The 23460-nt window shown below is 44.5% G+C and overlaps 2 protein-coding genes across 3 annotated transcripts in view; both read left to right on the top strand.

Annotated features, from left to right (window-relative positions):
• Positions 1 to 8627, top strand: part of SYAP1 (synapse associated protein 1) — a 31462-nt gene extending 22835 nt beyond the window's left edge. For both annotated transcript variants that reach the window (XM_073799251.1, XM_019925634.3), the window contains 4 exons: positions 3895 to 4043; positions 5400 to 5458; positions 5909 to 6056; positions 8175 to 8627. In XM_073799251.1, the coding sequence (XP_073655352.1) occupies positions 3895 to 4043; positions 5400 to 5458; positions 5909 to 6056; positions 8175 to 8302 (484 nt within the window). In that variant the 3' untranslated portion in view covers positions 8303 to 8627. The remainder of the gene's footprint in view (positions 1 to 3894; positions 4044 to 5399; positions 5459 to 5908; positions 6057 to 8174) is intronic.
• A 10435-nt stretch (positions 8628 to 19062) lies between these two features.
• The window catches only part of TXLNG (taxilin gamma), a 52465-nt gene continuing 48067 nt past the window's right edge, over positions 19063 to 23460 (top strand). The window contains exon 1 of the mRNA XM_019925637.3: positions 19063 to 19216. Within this exon, the coding sequence (XP_019781196.1) occupies positions 19115 to 19216 (102 nt within the window). The 5' untranslated portion in view covers positions 19063 to 19114. The remainder of the gene's footprint in view (positions 19217 to 23460) is intronic.

The raw sequence follows: 23460 nt of genomic DNA, 5'->3' as shown, positions 1-23460 counted from the left end.
AGACCCTTGAACGTATGTGGGTAAACAGTCAATCCTAGTTCCTTCATTTGGTCCCCAGGTGTCCTAGTCTCTGTACCCCGTCACCATCCAGGGCATTAACCTGTGAAAGTGAGTTCCCCTAAGTGAATATGATGTGCTGTCTCATTGCAGAACAGCACACCGTAGTGTGTCATGTTGCTTTTTTTTTTTTTTTTTTCGGTACGCTGGCCTCTCACCGTTCTGGCCTCTCCCGTTGCGGAGCACAGGCTCCGGACGCACAGGCTCAGCGGCCATGGCTCACGGGCCCAGCCGCTCCGCGGCATGTGGGATCTTCCCGGACCGGGGCACGAACCCGTGTCCCCTGCATCGGCAGGCGGACTCTCAACCACTGCGCCACCAGGGAAGCCCTGTCATGTTGCTTTTTAATGCAGCCTAAGCTTTCCTTAGCTCTTCCAGCAGCTGCAGTGTACTACTGTTTGCACAACTAAACTTGTGGTCGTCTTTGACCCTTTATGAACCATTGTTAAGTCAGGTCTTCCTCCTGTGATCTACTTCCAAGAGAAAAAGACAGTTACGGGAATTCCCTGGCAGTCCAGTGTTTAGGACTCAGCACTTTCACTACCTGCGTTCAATCCCTGGTCAGGGAACTAAGATCCCAAAAGCCATGGAGCAGCCAAAAGAAAGAAAGAAAGAAAAAGACAGTTATGAGGCCTCATGATTATGGGAAGTGCTGCTGGGCACATAGTAAGAACTTAACAAGTAAGAGGTCATTTTTCCTGTGACCATCTGTTTTGGCCGACAACTTGTCTTATTCATCCCCGAATCCCCCCAGTACCTAGCATAAGGCCTGATGCATGTGGCATTCGGTAAATATTGGTGGAATTAATGAAAGAAAAGATGAGTTGTGTCTAGCTGCCTATCGTCTTGTTACCTGACCTAGCTTGTGTAGATAATCGTGCATTTTGCTTCCGTCACTTAGAAAGCTAGCTCCCTGACCCAGCTTCACCATTCTTAGATGTGACAACAACGTGTTCTGATGTCCTGTCTAAGGCCAGCCCTGTCCTCATTCACAAACCTGAGTCTCAGTATTTTTTTTCTGTTCTCACTGGTTTTCTTCTACTCCTTCAAAGTCTTTTTCTGTCATGCTTTCTTTCTCGACTTTCTCGACTTTCCCTTCCATTCTAAGAACCTGCATCCCTTCTATTAAACCAGGGGGTAGAGAGGCATTCTCCTACCCTTTTGTCCTCTCTACTAGCAAAGCATTTTTAGAACATAAAATGAGGCACAAAAAAAAAATCCACACATCCTCCGCAGGTCACCAAAGCCGTTCCTTGGCTGTCCTTGTTTTGTATTGTTGTTGTTGTTTTGGGAGGGGGGTGTTTTTTGTTGAGTCATGTTTTGTCTTCCACCTTGGAGATTTTTACTTAATTACTCTGAGGTGAGCACAGTCATCAGTGTTTTTTTTTTATTATTTTGAAACAATCACAAACTTATGGAATGGTGGCAAGTACAGTATAAAGAACTTTTTTAATGAATCCTTTGAGGTCTGATACCCCATCACCCCTGAAGCTTTAGTGTGTATTTCCTACAAACAAAGAGTTCCTACATAATCAGAATGTAACCATCCCAATCAGGAAATGGTCACTTAATGCCTTATTACTGTCTGATTCTCAGACCTTATTCAGGTTTTACCATTTGTCCCAATAATATCCTTTTTAGCAAAAGGATCCACTTCAGACTCACATGTTGCATTTACAGTAGTTTTAGTGTCTCATCAGTCTCCTTGAGTCTGTTGCATCCTGTCAGGTGGCACGTATTGCCATTTTGTTCCACTACTGTCCACACTTTGGTCACTTGATGAAAGTGGTGTCTGCCAGCCTTCTTAACTATAAAATTACTCCTTTCCTCTATGAAATTAATAACTATTTTCTGGGGAGGTACTTTGAAGTTCTGTGAATATCTCATTTCTCCTCAAATTTTCCATGTATTCATGTATTTATGTATATCTCTGTGGACTCATGGTCCTGTTTTATGCAATGGTTATAATCCACTGCTATCGTTATTTATTTTGATGCTCACATCATCACGTATTTGCCAGTGGAAGCCTGTTCAGGCTGGCTTCTGTGTCCTTTTGACTCATCCCCATCATTTTTTTTAATTTATTATTTATTTATTTATTTATTGTTGGCTGTGTTGGGTATTCGTTGCCGCACACGGGCTTTCTTTAGTTGCGGCGAGCAGGGGTTACTCTTCGTTGCGGTGCACGGGCTTCTCATGGCAGTGGCTTCTCGTTGTGGAGCTCGGGCTCTAGGCGTGCGGGCTTCACTAGTTGTGGCACGTGGGCTCAGTAGTTGTGGCTCGCGGGCTTAGTTGCTCCGCGGCATGTGGGATCTTCCAGGACCAGGGCTCGAACCCACGTCCCTTGCATTGGCAGGCGGTTTCTTTTTTTTTTTTTTTTTTTTTATTTATTTTTGGCTGTGTTGGGTGTTCGTTGCTGCGTGTGGGCTTTTCTCCAGTTGCAGCGAGCGGGGGCTACTCTTCGTTGCGGTGTGCGGGCTTCTCATTGCGGTGGCTTGTCTTGTTGCAGAACACAGGCTCTAGGTACGCAGGCTTCAGTAGCTGTGGCACATGGGCTCAGTAGCTGTGGCTTTTGGGCTCTAGAGCGCAGGCTCAGTAGTTGTGGTTCGCAGGCTTAGTTGCTCCGCACCATGTGGAGTCTTCCCGGACCAAGGCTTGAACCCGTGTCTCCTGCATTGGCAGGCGGATTCTTAACCACTGCGCCACCAGGGAAGTCTCCCTACCATTTTTTGAGCCCTTCCTTTCTGGCATGAGATAGTCCTCCAGGCTCACCGTGTTCTTCCCCTGCTGTAACCCTAGAATTGGCCATTTATCCAAGGAGTTCTGGTTCCTTTTAGTGGAAAGTGGTGTTTAGAAAGCAAAGTCTAAGCATTAGGCATGCTCATGGCTATTGGGGTGTCACTCTTCCTTGGCCCACTCAGTGGACAGAGCTAGTGTGCTCATATAACACACACATGGACTTGTTTGCATCTCTCTCAAATGAAAACCATGTGTTCACAGTGATACTTCACAACAGGGATCATTCTAGAGTTTTCTCTTTCCATGATTGTAACTCCCTTTTCTGATGGTGAGAAACCTGGTTTCCACTATCCTTAATATTTTTCCTTAAGCAATCAATCCCCTTGCGAGCGACCAATCTTCCTTTTTCACCACCACCCACTCCCGAGCTCAGACACCCTCCTCTCTCTGCTCAGGCTCTCACTCTCCATTCCAGGCCGCCCCCGTATGGATACTTACCTTACCCCTCTTGGGCGCCAACGCCCCACCCCAGGTGACTCTAATGTGCAGCCAGGTTTGAGAACCACTGAGAGTTCTCAGGTTGAACTGCACTTCAGTCTTTTTTTTATCAACCATCTTCCACCTCATTGCTAACTGTTACTGATTGCTAGTTATTTGCAAGCTACCAGACATTTCCTGTCATGAAGAGCAACACCTACAATACTTTATTCTCACTGCTTGAAAGCGTTTAATCCTTCGGTAAACAGCAGACAGTCGGTGGAGCCCCGGCTCTGCTTCCGTCTCCCAGGTTGCTCATGGTGCTTTGAAAGCGGTACCCTGTTTTCCTCTGCTGAGGGCAGTGTTGGTATTAAAATACCAAGAAACACTGAGGTTTCATTAGTGTTCTATAAACTTGTCTTTTGCTGCTGTGGAGAAGATAGCTATTCTCTTTATCCTGTTATTCAGCTTTCAGTTCAAAAGCCAATGAGAATTTCGTTTGAGCCTCATTCAGATTTGAAAATGTCCCTAAAAGTCATCTGTTCCCATCTCCACTGCAACAGCTAAACGCTGCACACACACTATGCATGCCTTCTCAAATGTGGTGTTTATCTTTGAAAGTGTGAAGGAAGAAGTGTTTTGGAGGAACTACTTTTACCGCGTCTCCCTGATTAAGCAGTCAGCCCAGCTCACGGCTCTGGCGGCCCAGCAGCAGGCTACCGGGAAGGAGGAGAAGGGCCACGGCAGAGAGGATGAGTTGCCACTGACAGGTATATTCAGAGAAGATGTCACTCTGTGGGAAAAAAACAAAAGAGTTACTTTTAAAATATTCTTCATTTAGAGATTCTCATGAGCTTGTCATCATGTGTATACCAGAAATGTCATCGTCATCTTAGGGAAAGTTCTTTTCTTTCCAGAGGAAATGCTCATTCTTCCCTTGTTGCCCTCTCTCTGACCCTGCTCACCGTCTTCCCCCAGCTTTCTTTTACTTTGCTGTCTTTCTCTCGTTCTTTGGGTTTTTTATTTCTTCCTTTTTGTTTCTCCCTCCGTCACCAGTCGTCTTCCCATCTCTTTCCTTGCCCTTTTTATACCTTCTGTTCTCCGCTGACTCAGTTCCCTGCTCTGCTTCATTTCTCAGTCTTCCATTCAGCCTGCTCATTTCCCCAGTACTCCAGTCTGCAGAACAGAGCTAAGATATCCAGCCTGGAGCTAGACACGAGTCACTTACACATGTGACTCTTCCTCATTCTGACAGTTTTACCCCTGGTTTTGGGGGAAAGTGGTTTATAATAGCGGCAGTGATTTAATACCTATAATAAAAATTGAAACAAGATATGTATTTTGTGTCACATTTTTAACGTTTAATGAACACCTGCTGTGTATGGGTACCCGTTATAACTGGAGACTTATCCGTTCATGGAATTTTACATGATTACACAAAACAATGTGTCCTAAGGCACAGGTTGTACGGACCACTAGGAAGGTACCTGACACTGCATTTAGGGTCAGAGGAATGTAATGAATCTGCTCTACACAGTACCATTTGGCATTTTGCATGTAGATGTTAATATGAATCTCAGGTGTCTCTCATTCTTTAGTATTCCTTCTTTATTACTTTTATTGGAAAATGCCATTTTACCCAATACTGCCCGTGTATCAAGATGGGCTTAAGACAGGATTCAGTAAAGCCCGTCTGTGGTTAGGTTGAGAAGACAGAAGACGCAGCCTGTGAGGAAGAGGAGCCACTGTGCCTGAGCGTTACATTTTACTTTGTGAGAAAAGGAAAACTTGATAAATAACTTCATTCTCATTATCCTAAAAGAAAGAGCAGAACTATTCTTCAGTGCATTTTGCTAACACTGAAGTCAAAATTTATTTCCTGCTGGAAATCTTACATAAGGGGTATTGAATATGATGATACATATTAAAAAGATCCCCAAAAGAAAGAGGCTGAGATGGTTTCATCTGGGTAGTTCTTACTGCAGAAAAACGGAAAGCAGAACATTAAAAGCTAATTTCTGTAAATTATTTAGTATGATCATGCTTGTGGATAATTTAGTTGTTGTTATAATATGTATTCGGAATTGAATCAAGCAATTCTTGTCTCTTTTATTCTCACTTCTTAGAGGCAGTACGGCCCAAAACGCCACCTGTTGTAATCAAATCTCAACTTAAAACTCAAGAGGTAATACAGTTTTACATTATACCTAGTAGCTGATGTCTGGAAATGAAGTAGCTCTGTGTTGACTATCTCAGATACCATTTCAAAACTACTTATGAATATGGGTCTTATCTGTTCTGAAGAAGAGGGGTCCGGTACTTGAAGAGTTAAGGACCTACAGCTGAGACGTGAGACGATTCCCTGGCATCAGTAGTTCAAGATGTGCTCGTCAGGGATGGGACAGAACGATTGGAGTGATCCAGACCAGGAATGAGCGTAGAGATTCAGGTGGTAGCTCATGTGGTTACCGAGCCAGTGTGCAGGTTAGGAGGTGGAGAGCAGCGACCATCTGACTACCAGAGGAAGGGAATGAAAATGAGGCTGCGTTAAATTGTGAGATGACCATAAACACGAGCTCTAGTCTCTATATGTCGCTTCAAAAACCATTTCCAGAGCTCATTTGTTGCATTTCAGGATGAAGAGGAGATTTCTACCAGCCCAGGTGTTTCTGAGTTTGTCAGTGACGCCTTCGATTCCTGTAACTTAGATCAGGAGGACCTGAGGAAGGAAATGGAGCAGCTGGTGCTGGACAAAAAAGAGGAGGAGACAGTCGCGCTGGAAGGTACAGAGCCAACGACATCACCGTTCCTGTCCCCAGTGCCGAAGCTGACCATAGAAAATTGTTATTCTGGAGCAGATACACAAAACTGTGTCGTAACTTTTGCATCAAAACTGCTTCTCTGTTCCCCACTAGAAGGGGGATTCTAGCACACGTGACCTCGTCTCCTGTCCCTCTGCCCTTCTAAGCACAGAGGCTTAGAAAGGAGAAACAGATCAGAGAGGTTAAGTGAGTCTTCCAAGACGTCTCAGCCCTGAGAACACATGGCCAGGAGCGGGCAAGAAAGCAGGCACACCCCTTCACGTGGAGATGCTGCCCTGCGGCCTTCTGCTTTCAAAGCTGCGTCCTGCTGGGGTTTATACTGTAGGTAGAAGACTCTTTTCCCAGCTGCTGTGTGCCACTAGCACATCGCTTCTGGGAAGGAGTAGGCTGCTTTAAGAAACCAAATTAGCTTAAAAACTAAGGTAATTTAGAAAAACAGTGCAAGTGATGGGACTGCGTTCTTTGGCACATCAGGACAAATTACTGGCTTTCTAGTAGATAACAAGCAAAGGCTTGGGTTAATCATCATTCATGAAGCCTTCAGAGACTCACCATCGCGGAAGCCAGCTGTTCCCACTGTTGTGCAGAAAGCACCGGTGAGAAAGCTGACCTCCCAGAGGTGAACCGCCTGCCCACGCGCACACTGCACACTGCAGAGGGACTCTGCAGGAGAGAACTGCTGGGGGAAGCGGCTGGTGGGGGAAAGAGAAGCGAGTGGGGAAGTGAAAATCTGGGCTCGCTCCCCCCAGACCCCTTGTACCCCATCTATTTTCTGATACGATGGCTGCTGGCCACCGCGGAAGGAAGGCGGGCATGCGCCCCGCGTGCAGCAGGCAGTAGCTCGAGCAGACTGTGCCCTGCTTCCCTTGCTGGTGACGACTAGTAGCAGAGAGCCCACGGAGACTGGAAGGAAGCCTGGTCAGGATTCCCGTGGCATTGGCTGGCCGTTCTGGGCAAGCTATTCTTTCTTTGAATCCCTGCCCTAGTGATAATTTGGACCACTTAATATTCTTTCATATGTTAGTTGTCTCGGCCCCCCAGCTAAATTGTAAGTTCCTCAAGGGCAGGTACACCTTGTCTTTTTATCCCCTACAGCACCTAAAGTAGAGCTTAGCAGCCAGTAAGCACCTAATATTCATGAAATCGGTGTTTTGCTACGCAACATGGTCACTGCTATAAAAAATTGAAAACATTTGGTTTTTCTTTTCTCTATAGGTACTAAGTTTAAGGTTTATTTTTACAAGATGAAAATGAATTTTAGCTTTTACTTTTTAAATAGCTGGTTTGTTTTCTGGCTGTTTTATAACACTACATAGCAGATGCCTTATCCTATATGTATTTGCATACACCCGTATATTGAGCGTCCAAGTGGCAAGTTGCAGCTCGAAATCTCACCGGTGTGAGAGCTCAGGTAGAACCCACCTGGGGGGCCAGGCTTTGGCGAGAGACTGCCTGACTTCAGGTCCTGGTGTCTTTTGCCACTCGTGGGAGACCACTAAGCACAGACTGTGGAGCCCTGCAGATGTGGTTCCATCCGTATGTCTGTCACTGTCAAGCTGTGTGACCTTGGGCAAGTCACTTAACCTATAAGCCTCCATTTCCCCATCTGTCAAATGTGTATAACTGTATCTTTGGTCCACGTATTGTTCTAAGGATGAAAAGAGTGATATGTAGAGAGCACTTAGCCCTAGGCCTGGCTGAGTGAGTGCTCGAGAAATGTTAGCTGTTTTTGCTACCATCATCATCATTGGTAGTGGTAAAAATTAATTTGCGACCAAATATTAATTATCAATTATCCATTTAAATAGAAGGAAAATCAGAGACCTAGGTAAAGAAAAATAACATGCAAAACTTACTGACAACATCTGATACCTTTGCTTCTACATTTAATAAGTTTATCTTTCTAATCATATTAGTTAAAAATCTGTTCAATTTTTCTGAGCGCACACAGTGCTGAAGGCTGACACAGTAAATATTTCCGTGGTAGGACTTACACAGGTAGTTATGGTGGACTGCATTGTTAAGACTGGCATTAAAAATTCAGAATCTTTTTTTTTTTTTCTCATTTGTTTCTTTTAGAGGATTCTGCAGATTGGGAGAAGGAACTACAACAGGAACTTCAAGAATACGAAGTGGTGACAGAATCAGAGAAACGAGATGAAAACTGGGATAAGGAGATAGAGAAAATGCTGCAGGAAGAAAATTAGCTGAAATAAAAGAATAATCCTTAACATTCTGCAACTGACATTAAATTCTAGATGCTGACACTCGCTGAATCAGAAGGCACAAAAGAGTATGACTTTATGAAATTCAAAATTATCCTTTTTTCAAGCTGAAACTTGCCTCTTCTACTTAAGAAAAAGTACATAGGACAGTTATTCTAATAATCAAAAAGGGATGTTTTATGTAACATTTCTTTAAATCTAGTTAGCGATGTTCTTGTAGTCAGTACAGACATCTTTGTCACAGAAACACAAGTAAAATTTTAGAGTTCTGTTTTCCGTGAGGTCAAAAATAAAATATATTCTTCAATTGTCGTTTTCTAAACATTTGTACTTCTTGTTGCGTTTTTGTTGATACATATGCGTTAAAGTACCTACTTAATGAATTGATAACTATCAAAATGACCAAATGGTACCAAAGAACTTAAGAGGAAGCACTTTCAGAACTGTTTTCTTGCAAGTATTTTCTAAAATTCCATCTGGAAGCCAAAAGATAAAATAATTATGTTGATTATAATGATATAAACATCACTTAGTTTGACATTGAGAAATACTGTTTCTCAAAAAATATATATTTGTTTTTCTTTGGGGCCTTTTTTTTTTTAAATTATGCCACATTTAGTAATGTTTTCCTAAATTTCACATCGTGCTTTTTGTAGAAAGCAGGGTCTTTCATCCTTTTAGTGTTGATGACTGTCAGAAGGCTGTTCACCTTAAAGTCTCATGTTGTTTAAATCGTCACCACATATAAATGTTTTTGCTTTTTTTGTCTTAATTAAACTGTCAGTCTTTATAAAATTGTGTTCTCTGAATACAACTTTTGGAACTTCATTGATCAATCCTGCCTGCATTCTGCTGTAGCAGCACGACCGTTCATAGAACGTGGTTACTTGAAAAGGACAGATGGCTGAACATCCGAACACTCCACGGTGTTTGCTTCCCGAACCTTTCGGATTTTTCAAAGAGCCTTTATTTCATTAAGGGGAGTAGAATTAAGACATTTCTTATAGGGAACATGTACTTATTTACAGTCTTGATCCCATAAAAATTAGTCTACGGTCTTCTGGCAAAGATATAGTCAGCAAGAGAATTGGGTGCTTAGGTTTGTAGTTTGGGATATGCTCCTGTGAAGAAGCCAGGCTTCCTCAGCTAGGATCACTTGTGTTGTATTCGATGAAACCACTGACCCTATTACCAAGAGATTGCCACTTGTGGTGCCACAGTTGCTGATTACTGAGTTAGAGCTCAGAGGTGGTATCTGGCAACTTCTGAAAGAATCCTATTGAAGGGAAAAGTTTGCTAGAGTTTGCTGGAGGGAAAGAAATATGTTAAATGTTTTTAAGTAGTTAAAAATCCTAGATGTAAGCAGATCAGAATATGACAGTACTTGGCTCTTAGTATGTGTACTAAAATTCTTAACGATAAGTGTTGAATAAATATAAAAAAAGGAAAGGTTTCAGAGAATGTTAAAAAATAAAAACCTAAAATGAAAATAGAAGTATGTTAAGTTGTTGCTATCAGTTTTACATGATGCTCATTGCCTAATTGTGTGTTGCCCTGTGAAAATAAAAGGATAAAGTAAGATTTTATACACAGCATAAAAATACATTTAGGCTATAGTTTTATGGATCCATCAGTGGTGAAATGTTCTGCTTTTGTAAATTATACAGGTAACTGAAGTGCTATTCTTTTATTTTTCTTTTCTTTTTTTGGCCGTGCCTTTGGGCTTGCAGGATCTCAGTTCCCTGACCAGGGACTGAACCCAGGGCCACAGCAGTGAAAGCCTGGAATACTAACCACTAGGCCATCAGGGAACTCCATGAAGTGTTATTCTTTTAAAGGGCAAAATAATTTGTAACCTTGTTTGGTGGGAAATTTCTCAGTATTTATTACTTGCTTAGGGGTCATCCAAAAGATATACTGTGCATAAAAACACAAGCTTCATGAAACGTTAAAATATGAGGATAGTCCATCACACTGGAAATTGTACCTCACTACTCAGAGTGTAGCTTGGGAACCCTCGTCCTCTGCCTGCCCTGGGAGCTTCATAAAGGGGAAAAGAATTAAGGGCTTAGACATGCAGGGTCTCAGGCTCCGCCCCAGACCTGCTGGCCCAGACTGCGGTGCCAAGATTCCCTGGGGTTAGAATGGACTCCACGGCTTGAGAGGCGCTGCGCCAATGCAGTAATGCGCTCAGGAGAGCAGAATTTTCTGGGGCTTTTTACTTTTTACTCTTCCACTAGCGTCCTCAGGTGACACTGCCTTCCTAGTTGGCGTTACAGGTGCCTCTGCTGTTCCAGTTGTCACTCCCTGCCCACTCCCCTTTCCACATGGCCAAATTAAGAGGAACCAAGTTCCCAGGGGGACAATGAATAAGACTGCTAAATCAGATATTTCTAATAGCACATTTCAAAGTGTGTGCTCTACCAAGCGCAGAGGCGACGCTTTCCGAGAACTGTGTTATGTGTTCACAAGCCTGCAGCATCTAAGGGCTGATGTGCCTGCCCTGAAGGCTGTAAAAGGACGGATCGATGGAGTGTTTATGCACATGAAATCAAATAACAAAAATCGTTTAGGGCTTCCCTGGTGGCGCAGTGGTCGAGAGTCCGCCTGCCGATGCAGGAGACACGAGTTCGTGCCCCGGTCCAGGAAGATCCCACATGCCGCGGAGCGGCTGGGCCCGTGAGCCATGGCCGCTGAGCCTGCGCGTCCGGAGCCTGTGCTCCGCAACGGGAGAGGCCACAACAGTGAGAGGCCCGCGCACCGCCAAAAAAAAAAAAAAATTGGATCATACAATATGTGACCTTTTGTGACTGGTTTCTTTCACTTAGCATAATGTTTTCAAGGTTCATCCATGTGATAGCATGTGTCAGATTTCATTCTTTTTACGGCTGAATAATATTTCAGTATATAGAGAGACCAGCTTTGTTTATCAACTATCGTTGATTTACAATATTGTGTTAGTTTCAGGTGTACAGCAAAATGATTCAGTTATACATATATATGTATATATCTAAATTCTTTTATTCCGATTCTTTTCCATTATGGTTTATTACCATGAATTCAAAATATTGACTATAGTTCCCTGTGCTCTACAGTAGATCCCTGTTGTTTTTGTCAGTCTTAATAATAACAACGTCTCTCCGTTTTTCCCTCCAGTTCTAGGAGCCAGAGCTGTTTCTAGCAGTTACTACCTTAAGGTGGTTCCCTTTTTGCCTTTTCAGCTCTCCAATACATGGGTTAACCAATCTTTATATTATAATGATTTTTTTTTGATGTTGACCATTTTTAAAGTGTTTATTGAATTTGTTACAATACTGCTTCTGTTTTATGTTTTGCTTTTTTGGCCGTGAAGCATGTGGGATCTCAGCTCCCTGACCAGGGATCGAACCCATTCCCCCTGCATTGGAAGGCGAAGTCTTAACCACTAGACCGCCAGGGAAGTCCCCCATTCTTTTTTTTTTTTTTGCGTTACGCGGGCCTCTCACTGCTGTGGCCTCTCCCATTGCGGAGCACAGGCTTCGGACGCGCAGGCCCATCGGCCATGGCTCACGGGCCCAGCCGCTCAGCGGCATGTGGGATCCTCCTGGACTGGGGCACGAACCCGTGTCCCCTGCATCGGCAGGCGGACTCTCAACCACTGCGCCACCAGGGAAGCCCTGGGGTATCTTTTTTGATGAGTTGTAGTGTCTTCCTGTCGATGATTGTTCAGCAGTTAGTTGTGATTCAGGTGCTCTTGCAAGTGAGCACGTCCTTCTACTCCGCCATCTTGAACCAATGTCCTATATAGAGATTTTCAACAGTGCCTAACCCCACAAGTATTTTGTATTTTTCTTTACCACTCTCTTTATACATATAGTTTCCACTTCCTTGCAAGTCTGTAATTCTGGCCGAGACTTGTAGAAATAAATCAGAACAAAATTCATGAAGCCTGTATATGCAATATATGTATTTGAATTTTTGAAATGCATGTACTCTCTCCCAACATTCCCTATATGACAAGAGTTTTTATTTGAAGTATCCTCTTCCTGCTGGAACTGACACCCCAGTGTTTGCCAATCTAACTGTACATTCTACAGCCTGCCATCGGTATGCCTGAGCAAGCTAGGTATAAGGTATAATCATTTTTTAAATCTTACAGTATCTGCCAGAAATGTGGAAGTGTGTAGCAAATGCTGAAATTGGCCAAATTCTTATAAGGACTAAAATCAGGGTGCGCACAGAAGGATGGTATTGGGTAATCGAATTAAACAATAAGCTCTCTGTTCTATGAAAAGGCAAATACTCCTTTTCACTACCTACAACCCCAAGAGCATGCAACAAACATGAAATTGAACTCTTTTGTTGAAATAATACCCTTGGCTACTTTAAAGGTTAGTAGGAGCTTTTCTTTCTCTGAAAATTCTCCAAGGTAGACAAGTCAAACTAGCGTGGTTTAACTCCTTTTGACACTTCAAGATACGGCTCAGATGTCACTTTAAACCTTCCTTAAACTTCCCTACCACCAGTAGAAAATTACACTTAAGCTGTTACTTTGCAATACCTTTATCTTCGGAATTTTGTTACTGTTTTTTTTAAATTTTTTTATTGGAGTATAGTTGATTTACGATGTTGTGTCAGTTTCTGCTGTACAGTGAGTCAGTTATACATATACATATATCCACTCTTTTGTAGATTCTACTCCCATATAGATCATTGCAGATGAATTATGTTACTGTTTGTTATTTGTATCACTGGCAGTGTTGGCCTGAGAGCCCTTATTCTAAATCGTGGTATGCCTGGTGTCTAATTAAGTGCTCAGAATGTAGTAGGTGCTCAGTAAATGTTTAACTGATGAATGAACTTTCTATTGCCACTAAGTTTACCCTGGGATGATCTTGGTCCCGTGGCTGCCTGAGGTCTTCTCAGTGTGGCAGCGGGATGTTGCCACTAGGACACTCTCCAAGAGGTTGTGAGAAGGGATATCACCTTGGGGAATTGGAGGTTTGGCCCTCATCTGTATAGATCCGGAAAATTGAGTGGCCAGTGTACTTTTGCTATTCAGAGTCTCTTTTCCTCAAAAAGTATGTATTGAGAGCTTTCTCCAAGCCTGGCCTTCTGCTGAGTGCTGAGAATATAGAAGTTCCATGGGCACGGCCCCTGCCCTCACTTCATTTACCACCTAGCTGCAGGAGTCCATTCAACAAGCCCTAAAAAGAAACAACTCAAGGGAGTTCCCTGGTGGCCTAGTGGTTAGGATTCCATGCTTTCACTGCCGGGGCCTGGGTTCAATTTCTGGTAGGGGACCTGAGATTCAGCAAGCCAAAAAAAAAACCATGAAAAAATAAAAATAAAGGGCTTCCCTCGTGGCGCAGTGGTTGAGAGTCCGCCTGCCAATGCAGGGGACAGGGGTTCGTGCCCAGGTCTGGGAAGATCCTAAATGCTGCGGAGCGGCTGGCCCATGAGCCGTGGCCGCTGAGCCTGCGTGTCCGGAGCCTGTGCTCCGCAATGGGAGAGGCCACAACGGTGAGAGGCCCGCGTACCGCAAAAAATGAAAAATAAAAAAATAAAAATAAAAACAAGCCCTTACACTGAAATGTGGGACTGGCCTGATATGGGAAGTACAGCATGCTAGAGATGCAAAACAGGAGTACCCAAAATATTCCGGCCCCCGAGGGGCTTCCGAACACACTCCCAGAAGGCACTGTCTCCAGAATATGGCTCTCAGTCCCGATTTACAAAGTCAAAATGTCCCTTTATTAATAATGAGCAGTAGAAGCATCTCACTGAATAAAGTATACACTGTGGACAGAGAATGTCACCTGCATTTCAGTAAACAAAGGATGTTGTGGCCATAAAGCCACCATTCACTGTAGCCGCCCTTGAGGGTGAGCCTTGAGTGGATTCAGGATAGAGAAAAACAGGATAGTGGCCCTAGATAGTTAAGGTGCATATCAAAGGAATGATTTCAATGAGCCCAGACTCTTGCATCTTCCCAAACCAAAATCATTAACTTGAGATGGCTGTTTTTGTGATTAGCAGTAATCTTTTGATGTTCTGATGGTTGACTACATGTTTTTTTTCCTCAGCAAAATACTCATATATCCTGGCTCTTCCCTTACCTATTTTATTTATTTATTTAAATTAAAAAATATTTTTTTGGCCACAGTGCTTGGCCTGTGGGTCAGGGAATCTTAGTTCCCTGACCAGGGATGAAACCGGTGCCCCCTGCAGTGGAATCATGGAGTCCTAACCACAGGACCACCAGGGAAGTCCCTCGTTCCTTACTCTTTGGAGCAGTCTCTCAGAGCTAACTGAGAGGCTGTATCCCAGGCTTAAGTCCTCAGTAAGTTCGCTGAATAAAACATAATTCTCAGGAGTTCCCTGGTGGCCTAGTGGTTAGGATTCTGGGCTTTCACTGACAGGGCCCGGCATTCCATCCCTGGTCGGGGAACTGAGATCCCACAATTAGGTTGTGCTTTTTTTTTTTTTTAGTCGACTACACACATCAACATTCCCTCTCCAGAGTCAGACCCACATAGGGAGACAGATTCTAATGGGAAGGTTTTTTGGTGAGTAAGAAATCAAAACAAGGCTCCTGTTCAAAGGCATTAGATTAGCATGCTGGAGCCTCCATCCCCACACTAAGGATAGCCTTGGAAATGGGGTCGTTATTTCTTTTTTTAAAAAAATTATTTTACATTTCAATTGGCTTTTTAAAAAAATATTACTTATTTAATTTATTTATTTTTGGCTGCGTTGGGTCTTCGTTGCTGCGCATTGACTTTCTCTAGTTGCAGGGAGCTGGGGCTACTCTTCGTTGCAGTGCGCGGCCTTCTCATTGCGATGGCTTCTCTCGTTGCGGAGCACAGGCTCTAGGCGCGTGGGCTTCAGTAGTTGTGTCAAGTGGGCTCAGTAGTTGTGGCACACGGGCTTAGTTGCTCCACGGCATGTGGGATCTTCCTGGACCAGGGCTCGAACCCGTGTCCCCTGCATTGGCAGGCGGATTCTTAACCCCTGCGCCACTAGGGAAGCCCGGGGCCATTATTTGTGAAGTTCTCTTTTTTGACCAGGATTCTCTCTCTCCCAAACATTGCTTGGATGGGCCAGTCAGCCTGGCCTCCCTGACTCTCCCTTTTCTAGGTTTCCACTCTTCTGATGAGACACACTGCTTCTTGAGATTTGTCAGTACCTTTGATCATATTATACGGTATGACGGGGTCTGTTAATTTACTGCCAGCAAAGACTGTGTAGTAGTCGTAGTAGTAGCCTCTGTGTGTGTGTGTGTGTGTGTGTGTGTGTGTGTGTGTGTGTGTGTGTTGTGTAAAATTAAGGGCTAGCAATGACCCCAATCAGGACGTCACACACCAGGGGAGGGGTAGTCGGCTATATTAATCAGGGAGTCTGTATTCCAGATTCTAGCTACTACAAATGCTTCTGTTAGCCATAGCTCAATCAATAGCAGAGGCTTTGCTAAGTAGCAAAATGAAAGTTAGAAATGGGTTTTCATTGGTGAAAGTAGTAGCTTGTTAGCCAGTATGATGGGTGTCAGAAATGGACTCACAGCGGTGAAATTAGTAATATTCAAGATGTACATTGCTTAAAATTTGAGTCTCTTCACCGTTGCATTGACAGGGTATGAGAACCTAGCAATCTGAAGCCTGCTCCCTAAGGGGTAATACTACAGGCCAAACCTCTAAATAGCCCTGTGTCCAGCTATGAACTCTGAGGGTTCCAGTTCCCTGTGGCCACAAGGCCAACAGAATCCTGCCTCTGTAATAGAGGCAAGTTGGCCTCTTAACAGGACAGAGAGCTGGGGGCATCACTGAGCTTACTGCTCTTAAGAACTTTCTGCCTCAGGCTCCTGGCTGTTTACTAAGCATCTGAATAAGTGGGCCCGTATTCAGGTACATGCATAGCCTTTAGGCAGGAAGTGGGGAGAATACCCCCTACTGGCGACGAGCTGTTTTTCTTGTGACCTTCACCTTTCTGGCAGGTAGAGTTCTTAACAGAGACCATAAGTCCTTGAGCAAAACGTGAGAATAATTAATGCAGATAGATCATGGGATGCCTATTAAAGAGTTGGAAATAAAGAAATGATAGCTCTTGGGACTTCCCTGGTGGTCCAGTGGTTAAGACTCTGTGCTCTCAATGCAGGGGGCCCGGGTTCGATCCTTGGTCAGGGAACTAGATCCTGCATGAATGCCGCAACGAGGATCCCGCATGCTGCAACTGAGACCTGGCACAGCCAAATACATAAATATTGGGGGAAAAAAAAAAAAGAAATGTTAGCTCTTGAAGACTTAAAACATAACCCCAATAATGGATCCCAGCTGAGATAAGTACAGTGCTTTATAGAGCCTTGGGTTAAGGCTGGACAGTAACCTCTTTGAAGGCATTTAAACAAAGAATGGGTCTATCAAAAATCAGGTTAGTTTGACCTGAGGAAGAAGAGAGTGATCTGAGACCCAGAGAGCCAGCGAGAAGCTATTCTTTCTCTTTCCCTTCTGCTAAGCTGTTTTCCTTAGAAATGGATCACTAAGCCTGGCCCACTTGCAAGAATAGGGGAATCAGACTCCACCTTTTGAAGGGAGGAGCATCAAAGAACTTGTGGACAGATTTTAAAAAACACCATCCCCTCTATTAAAGACGTTGTAAGAAGCAGACCTCTGAAATTCATATTTCTCGCGGGAGCAGTAATAGCTACGTTTCTCTTGAGCACCCGGTTTGTTTTTATTTTGTTATGTTGTGAATCACTCTGTAAATTGTGTTTTCCTCTTTTCCCAGCTGTCAAGAAGCTCAAAATAAAAATTTGGCTCATGTCCAGCTTGTGGACAAGAACCTCAAGGCTTGTGTTTTATGGAATCAACTCACCCATGACTTCTTCTTATTTTTCCTGATCCTTCTTTCACTTTCACTTTCTTGCCATTTCTCTCTCTCTCTCTCTCTCTCTCTCTCTGCCTCTCTATTTGTATATAAACGAATGATATGACATATATCTATATATCTACACACACACATATGTATGTCGTGGCATATCGTGTATGTTTACAGCCTTCCAAATCCCTTTGAAATAAGAATGTATATAAATAAAACAAATACAATTAACTATTTTTCATTTCTCTTAAGACTTGAGGTCACTTGCATAGTCCTTTTGTTTTCTTAATAAAGATAACTATTTTTTTTAATTCCATGCATACTTATACTCAAACAATACAGAAAATCATGAAGTAAAAATACTCCCAAGTTTCATCTCCCAGGGAAAAACATTATTAACACTTTGGTTAATGTCCTTCTAAACATCTCTTTATAAACCTACAGGCAATTCTATGAAAATGGATTTTTTTTAAGCTCACTGTGCTATGTATATTTTCTAGGTCAATTTAAAAAATGTTTATCATTTTTAGTAGCTGCATGGTGTTCTCTTGTACCATAATTTAACTATGGTGCATTTTAATACTCAATTCCCCAGGCGGGTTAGAGGCAGCATTACCGATAGATTTTTTCTGCATCTCACTGGGACTTTTGCCTTTAAGAAGGTGAGGAATAGTGGCCGAGGCCATCAGCTTTATATAGTGTCTAGGTATGGGTTCATTATCTGCTGCTCTAGTTTTGAAATCTCATAGCTGGACTGAGGTGTTCTGCCTGTGAAATAAAATAATGGTACTTTCCCCAAATTTACAGAAATAATTAAAATTAATAGAAGGAATTTCCCCAATATTGAAATTTACTCTCACGTAAGTTATTAAATTTTTGGCGCCTGACACCACTACTTAGTATTCTCTCATAAAAAATGACATAGGATTTACACAAATTTTCATAATGAGTTATTTAAGGCAACATGTCAGGATTTCATGACGCTCTGTGACTATCAGAAGCTCGGTCATTGGAGATCTGGTTCCATCAGATGTAAATAGGGAGTATGCCTGAGAAAAAAATCCATCCCCGCCCTAATCTCGTCAAGAAAAAAAAATCGATTCAGCAAACCGAGTTTGTTAAAAAATTTCAGTAACGAAACAACTGGCGGAGGAAGCCAGTACGTTCAATGTGTATTAAGCGCCAACTAAGGGAGGAGAACTGTGCTAGAAGCCCGGGCGGTTCAGCCAAGGTGAATATGACGCAGCCCGCACCCCGCAGGAGCTCGGGACCGCTGAACGGTGCTGAGAGCTCTGGTGGAGGGGCAGGACTCGGGACAGGTGTCGAGCCAGAAACCTCAAATTCTGAAAGCCATTACAACTCTCCCGCCTTGAAAGTCACGAAGTATTTCTCCTCATCCCCCAATCATTCGGGCTCTGTTCCGAAGAAGAGCAACCAAAACAAAAGCAGAACAATGTGTCCCCGACCACGCTCCCTCCCAAACACTGAACTATTTCTGAACTTTTCCCGCAGGATGATAAGCAGTACCTTCCGGTACCGGTACATCGCCCCTAGAAAACTACAAATCCCAGGAGGCTGCACGCGCAGCACAGTGGGTACTCTTCCCCCATTTCAGAACGCCGCATTACGCTCCAATCCTGATCCGGGTCTGCGAGCCGTGGCCGCGCAGCCTGCTGGGATTGTAGTCCGCTCCAGAGTCCCTTTCCTCGTTCGCGCAGGCTCGGGCGGCCTCTGTTCGCCCTTCGGCCCTGCAGTAGCCCAGCCCCGGCTTCGATGCTCCCCACCCCCAACCCGCTCCGTCCCCTCAGGGGCCAACCTCCTCCGGTCACGTGGGGAGCCTTGCATGCGGCAATTGGCTGGGGGATTCAGGGGTGGGGCGCGAGGCCCTGCGAGGTTCCGTGCCCCTTGTCGGGCTGCTTGTTTGGCTGCTGCCGTCACCTCATGGCGACGCGGGTAGAAGAGGCTTCGCGGGGAAGAGGCGGCGGCGCCGAGGAGGCAGTTGAGGCCGGACGGGGCGGACGGCGACGCAGCCCGCGGCAGAAGGTCAGTCTGGGGGGTGCCTGCGTTGTTGCTGGGCCCGGGGAATGCTGGGGCTAGCTGTTTCGGGGTGCACCTCTTCTCTCTCCCGGGTTACCTTTAGCCACGGGACGACCATCGGCCCTCTTCGCTCCCAGGGTGACGACGGTGGGAGCAGGTGAGGGGAGTGGAACCGGGGTGGATGGGGTGGGAGGGGGCGATGGTTGGGGATTGAGGCGGGGGCGGGAGTGAGGGCAGGGGGCGCAGCCGAGTGGGAGGGGGAAGGGGTGCTTGGCGGGGGCGCGCCAGGTGTGACAGCCACGTGCGGCCGGCGCCGCGGGGCCCCGGGCGCCAGGTGTTCCCTCTCCCAGCCCCCGTCCTCCGCGTGCTTCCAGTGCTCCTAGCGCTGGGCGCCGCCGTTTGGGCTTCCAGGGGTCGCTGGCTCGCCCTCCTCGCGCCGGGCAGGTGCGCGGGGCGCGCTGCTGGGTGCGCCCGGGCGGCGCGGGCGAGGCTGTTGCGCAGTAAGATAACCGCGCGGGAGCCGGGGCTGCGCTGCGCCCCCTTCCCCCGCCCCCCTGCGCTCCCCGCCACTGCGCGGGCTGGCGAGCCGGGCCTCTCGGCCCCCGGGACCCAGGCCCAGCGGCTGCTCTGTGGGCGCCACGGGCTTGGCTGCACGTGGGGAGAAGATGCTGGAGGACCTGGGTCCCGCACAGTTGGGAGCAGCATCGCGGATAACCGGTCTTCCCAATCCAGCCCTCCCTCCTTCCCCTTCTCGCTCTTTATTTCTGCCCCTTTTCTTTCTTTCTCCCCCCCCCCCCCCCGCCTTGGTGAGCGGAAACTTGAGCGCCTCCCCCAGCTTGGCCTTTGGTCTCTCTTAATCTGGGAGTCGGGCTGGATTGTTCCCCTTGCCTTATTTGACTCAAGTCAAGGAGTTTTCAGTGTCTCCCTCCCTTTCTGGAGGAAAATCCCGACCTTCAGAATGGGAGAATTCCACTTGTTCTGGAGTCAGTGGGTGGAGTTCGAAAAAAATTGCACAACAAACGGGATACAGGGCTTTCAGGGCCCAGGAAGAGAGAAGTGCGGGGAAAAGGACTGGAAAGGTGGAAACCCGTCTCGTTCCTTGCGTTTGAACAGATTGAAACATTCAAGTTGTTGGACGTCGTGCTTGATCACTCGGGGCTGTTTAATGTCACTTAATTATGCGTTTGAATACTCTTAAAGATCACTCCTGTTGGAAATTACGAAATAATATTTTTCTAATGCGACTCGTGAACTTGAAAAAAAAAGAACAAAGGTTCGCTTTACCTCTGCGCAGAGTGTCAAGAATTAGCTTTTCGAGGCCTGTTTCTAAGGTCAGGTGTTTTCACGTCTGTCTTCATGAGCGTGTTACTGCTTCTCAATTACCTGTCTTTCTCTCCCTCTCTTTGTACTCTAAAAGAAAGATCCAGTACTTGAAGGACTGAAAAAGAAGCTGGACCGAACGGAACTCTAGGGATTCAACACTGTCACTTTGGACACCTCACTTATTCCCTGAGGGTGGGGAGCCTCAATCTCAGGGTTTGATTTCATAGGCCCCCCAGGGGAGGACTCCGATAAAAAGCCAGTGCAGTTGAGGATATGAGTTCCTTTTTATGCCCCTAGTCTAAGGATAAAAAGTCAGCACTAGGAACTGACGTTTAATCAACTAGCATTTTAAACGACGAAGAGGTAATGACCCTTTGACGCAGTTCTCTGCTTAACAGCTAGGTAAGAATAGTCAGGTGTGTCTGTACTGTCACAGTTTTGTTTACTTACTCAGGCACCATTCTTCTTTGCTCAGGCTTTTCTGGGCATCTTTTTTCCTTTTGATTTACAATTGACTATGACGTGGAATTGAAATACATGGCTAAATATTAGTTTCTGAATTTTCGTTTTAAAAAATTGGGTGAATATCTTGTGTTTGCAGAAGTCACTTTTTAAGTTATTTTCTTCGGACCCCTCGTTTTTTATTTCCTCTGAGCCACTAGCTTGAAAATATATTCGTAATTCTAACTTGACCTCCTCAGCCCTATTTTTCAGGAAGCAGAAATGGTGTTTAACTAATTGAGTTGTTTTGAAAATATTGAAGGAATTAAAGGAACAGTGACCGTTTTGTCACTTTTGGGTTACATTATGGGACTTAAAAGTGAGAAACAATTGGAGATGGGCTTTGTTGCTTCCTGTTTGTCTTAACCATCTAGTCACTCTTGACCTCAGGTAATTGTGGCATTGTTTCATAACTACTGCTATTTGGATGGTCTCTTAAGGTGACTTTTTTCTTTTAACATTACAGTACATTTCTAAGAGTCTCTTGAATTGTCTAAAACTGCTGTCTGATGTGATAGCCGCTAGGCACCTGTGGCTATTTAAGTGTTAATTAAAATTAAGTAAAATTAAAAATTCCCTTCCTCAGTATACTAGCCACATTGCAAGTGTTCAGTAGCCAATGTGACTAGCGGCTACTGTGTTAGAGCAGATCTAGAATATTTCCATCATTGCACATTGCATAAAGTTCTGTTGGACAGCACTGGTCTAAAAAGATGGGATATTACTTTGTCAAGTATTCCAGGCATTTTTTAGAACACCAAGCTCCTTCATAGTACTTCCTAAATCCTTGTGTAGAATTTGTGGGGTTTTTTTTGTTTGTTTGTTTGTATTTTTACTAGAATTTGTTTTATAAGGTTGAGTTTTCAAAAAACGAATAGACTATTTTTTGAGCAGTTTTAGGTTTACCAAAAAATTTAACATAAATTGCAGAGTTCCCATTTATCCCCTCACACCACACCCCTTTCCCCTATTATTTATATCTTGCAGTATTGTGGTACATTTGTTACAATTGGTGAGCCAATATTAATACATTCTTATTAACTGAAGTCCATAGTTTACATTAGGGTTCCTTCTTGGTGCTGTTTATTTATATTCTAAGAGTTTTAACAAATGTATAATGACATGTGTCCACCATTACGATATCATACAGAACAGTTTCACTGCCCTAAGAACCTCCATCCCTTCCTCTCTTCCCCCAAACCACTGGCCACCACTGATCTTTTTACTGTCTCTATAGTTTTGCCTTTTCCAGAATGTCTAAGGTTGATTTTTTTCCCCCTAGATTTTTGCTTGGGAGTGTTAAAAATTATTTAACTACTCTTAAAAACTTATTTTCAGGTCAGATAGGAAGGATAAAGATATATGGAATCTATGCTCAAATTAATGAAATGTTACATTTACATGTTGCCTTATAGTTTTTATAGCATATTTTTGCACATACATTAAGTCTTTCAGCATCACTCAGGTGCTGTGGAGAAGGCTGGGCAACTGTCATTGTCCTCATTTATAGATGACAAATTGCTCAGCAAGGTCAAGTGATTTGCCCAAGGGGTGAAGCCGAGTGTGGAAAGTACCCTTTCATCTACACTACAGTAATAAGTAGCGTGGTAGTGGGCAAATAGTATGGATTTGGAGTCAAGACCCGTCCGTGGCTCTTGCCACCTATTAGCTGTGCAACCTTGGGCAGGTTTCGCAATCTTTCTAAGCCTCAATTGCATCATCTGTAAAGTGGCGATGATGCTAATCCCTACCGCATAGGACTGTTGTGAAGTATGAGAGTTGAGGGCTTCCCTGGTGGCGCAGTGGTTAAGAACCCGCCTGCCAATGCAGGGGACACGGGAAGATCCCACATGCCCCGGAGCAACTAAGCCTGTGCGCCACAACTACTGAGCCCACGTGCCTAGAGCCCGTGCTCCGCAAGAGAAGCCACCGCAATGAGAAGCCTGTACACCGCAACGAAGACCCAACACAGCCGAAAATACATAAGTAAAAATAAAATTAAAAAAAAAAAAAAGTTGATGTGACACGTTCAGCCCAGTGCCGGGCATGTAGAATTTTACTTGGTGGGGAGGCTAGCATATATGAAAGATCCGTTTCTCTTGCTTTTAGGGTGTTATTCTGTAAATCTATCTTCCAACCTTTGTGTCCTTCACTCTTCCCAGAATCTCTCAGTGATAGACTTAATGAGGAGAAATCAGGTCAGGGTGGGGCGAGAGTATGGGGTAGGAAGAAACCATTTCGTTGTCTTGTTTTTCTCCCCATTTGCGGACTTGATGATGAATTTCCACTCTTCTAGCACAGAGATTAAGTAATAAGAATCAAAGTGATCTTCGCTTTACGACATTGTCATCTAATTCTATCAGCAAACTTTGGTAAGTTTTATTTTCATGGAGAACCAAACGGGCAAAGCAGTCATGAGAGCAGAC

The sequence above is a fragment of the Tursiops truncatus genome, chromosome X (assembly GCF_011762595.2).
Source record: "Tursiops truncatus isolate mTurTru1 chromosome X, mTurTru1.mat.Y, whole genome shotgun sequence".
Classification (NCBI taxonomy): Eukaryota; Metazoa; Chordata; class Mammalia; order Artiodactyla; family Delphinidae; genus Tursiops; species Tursiops truncatus.
The sequence above is the reverse complement of the archived record's forward strand: the minus strand, read 5'-3'. Positions and strand labels throughout refer to the sequence as shown.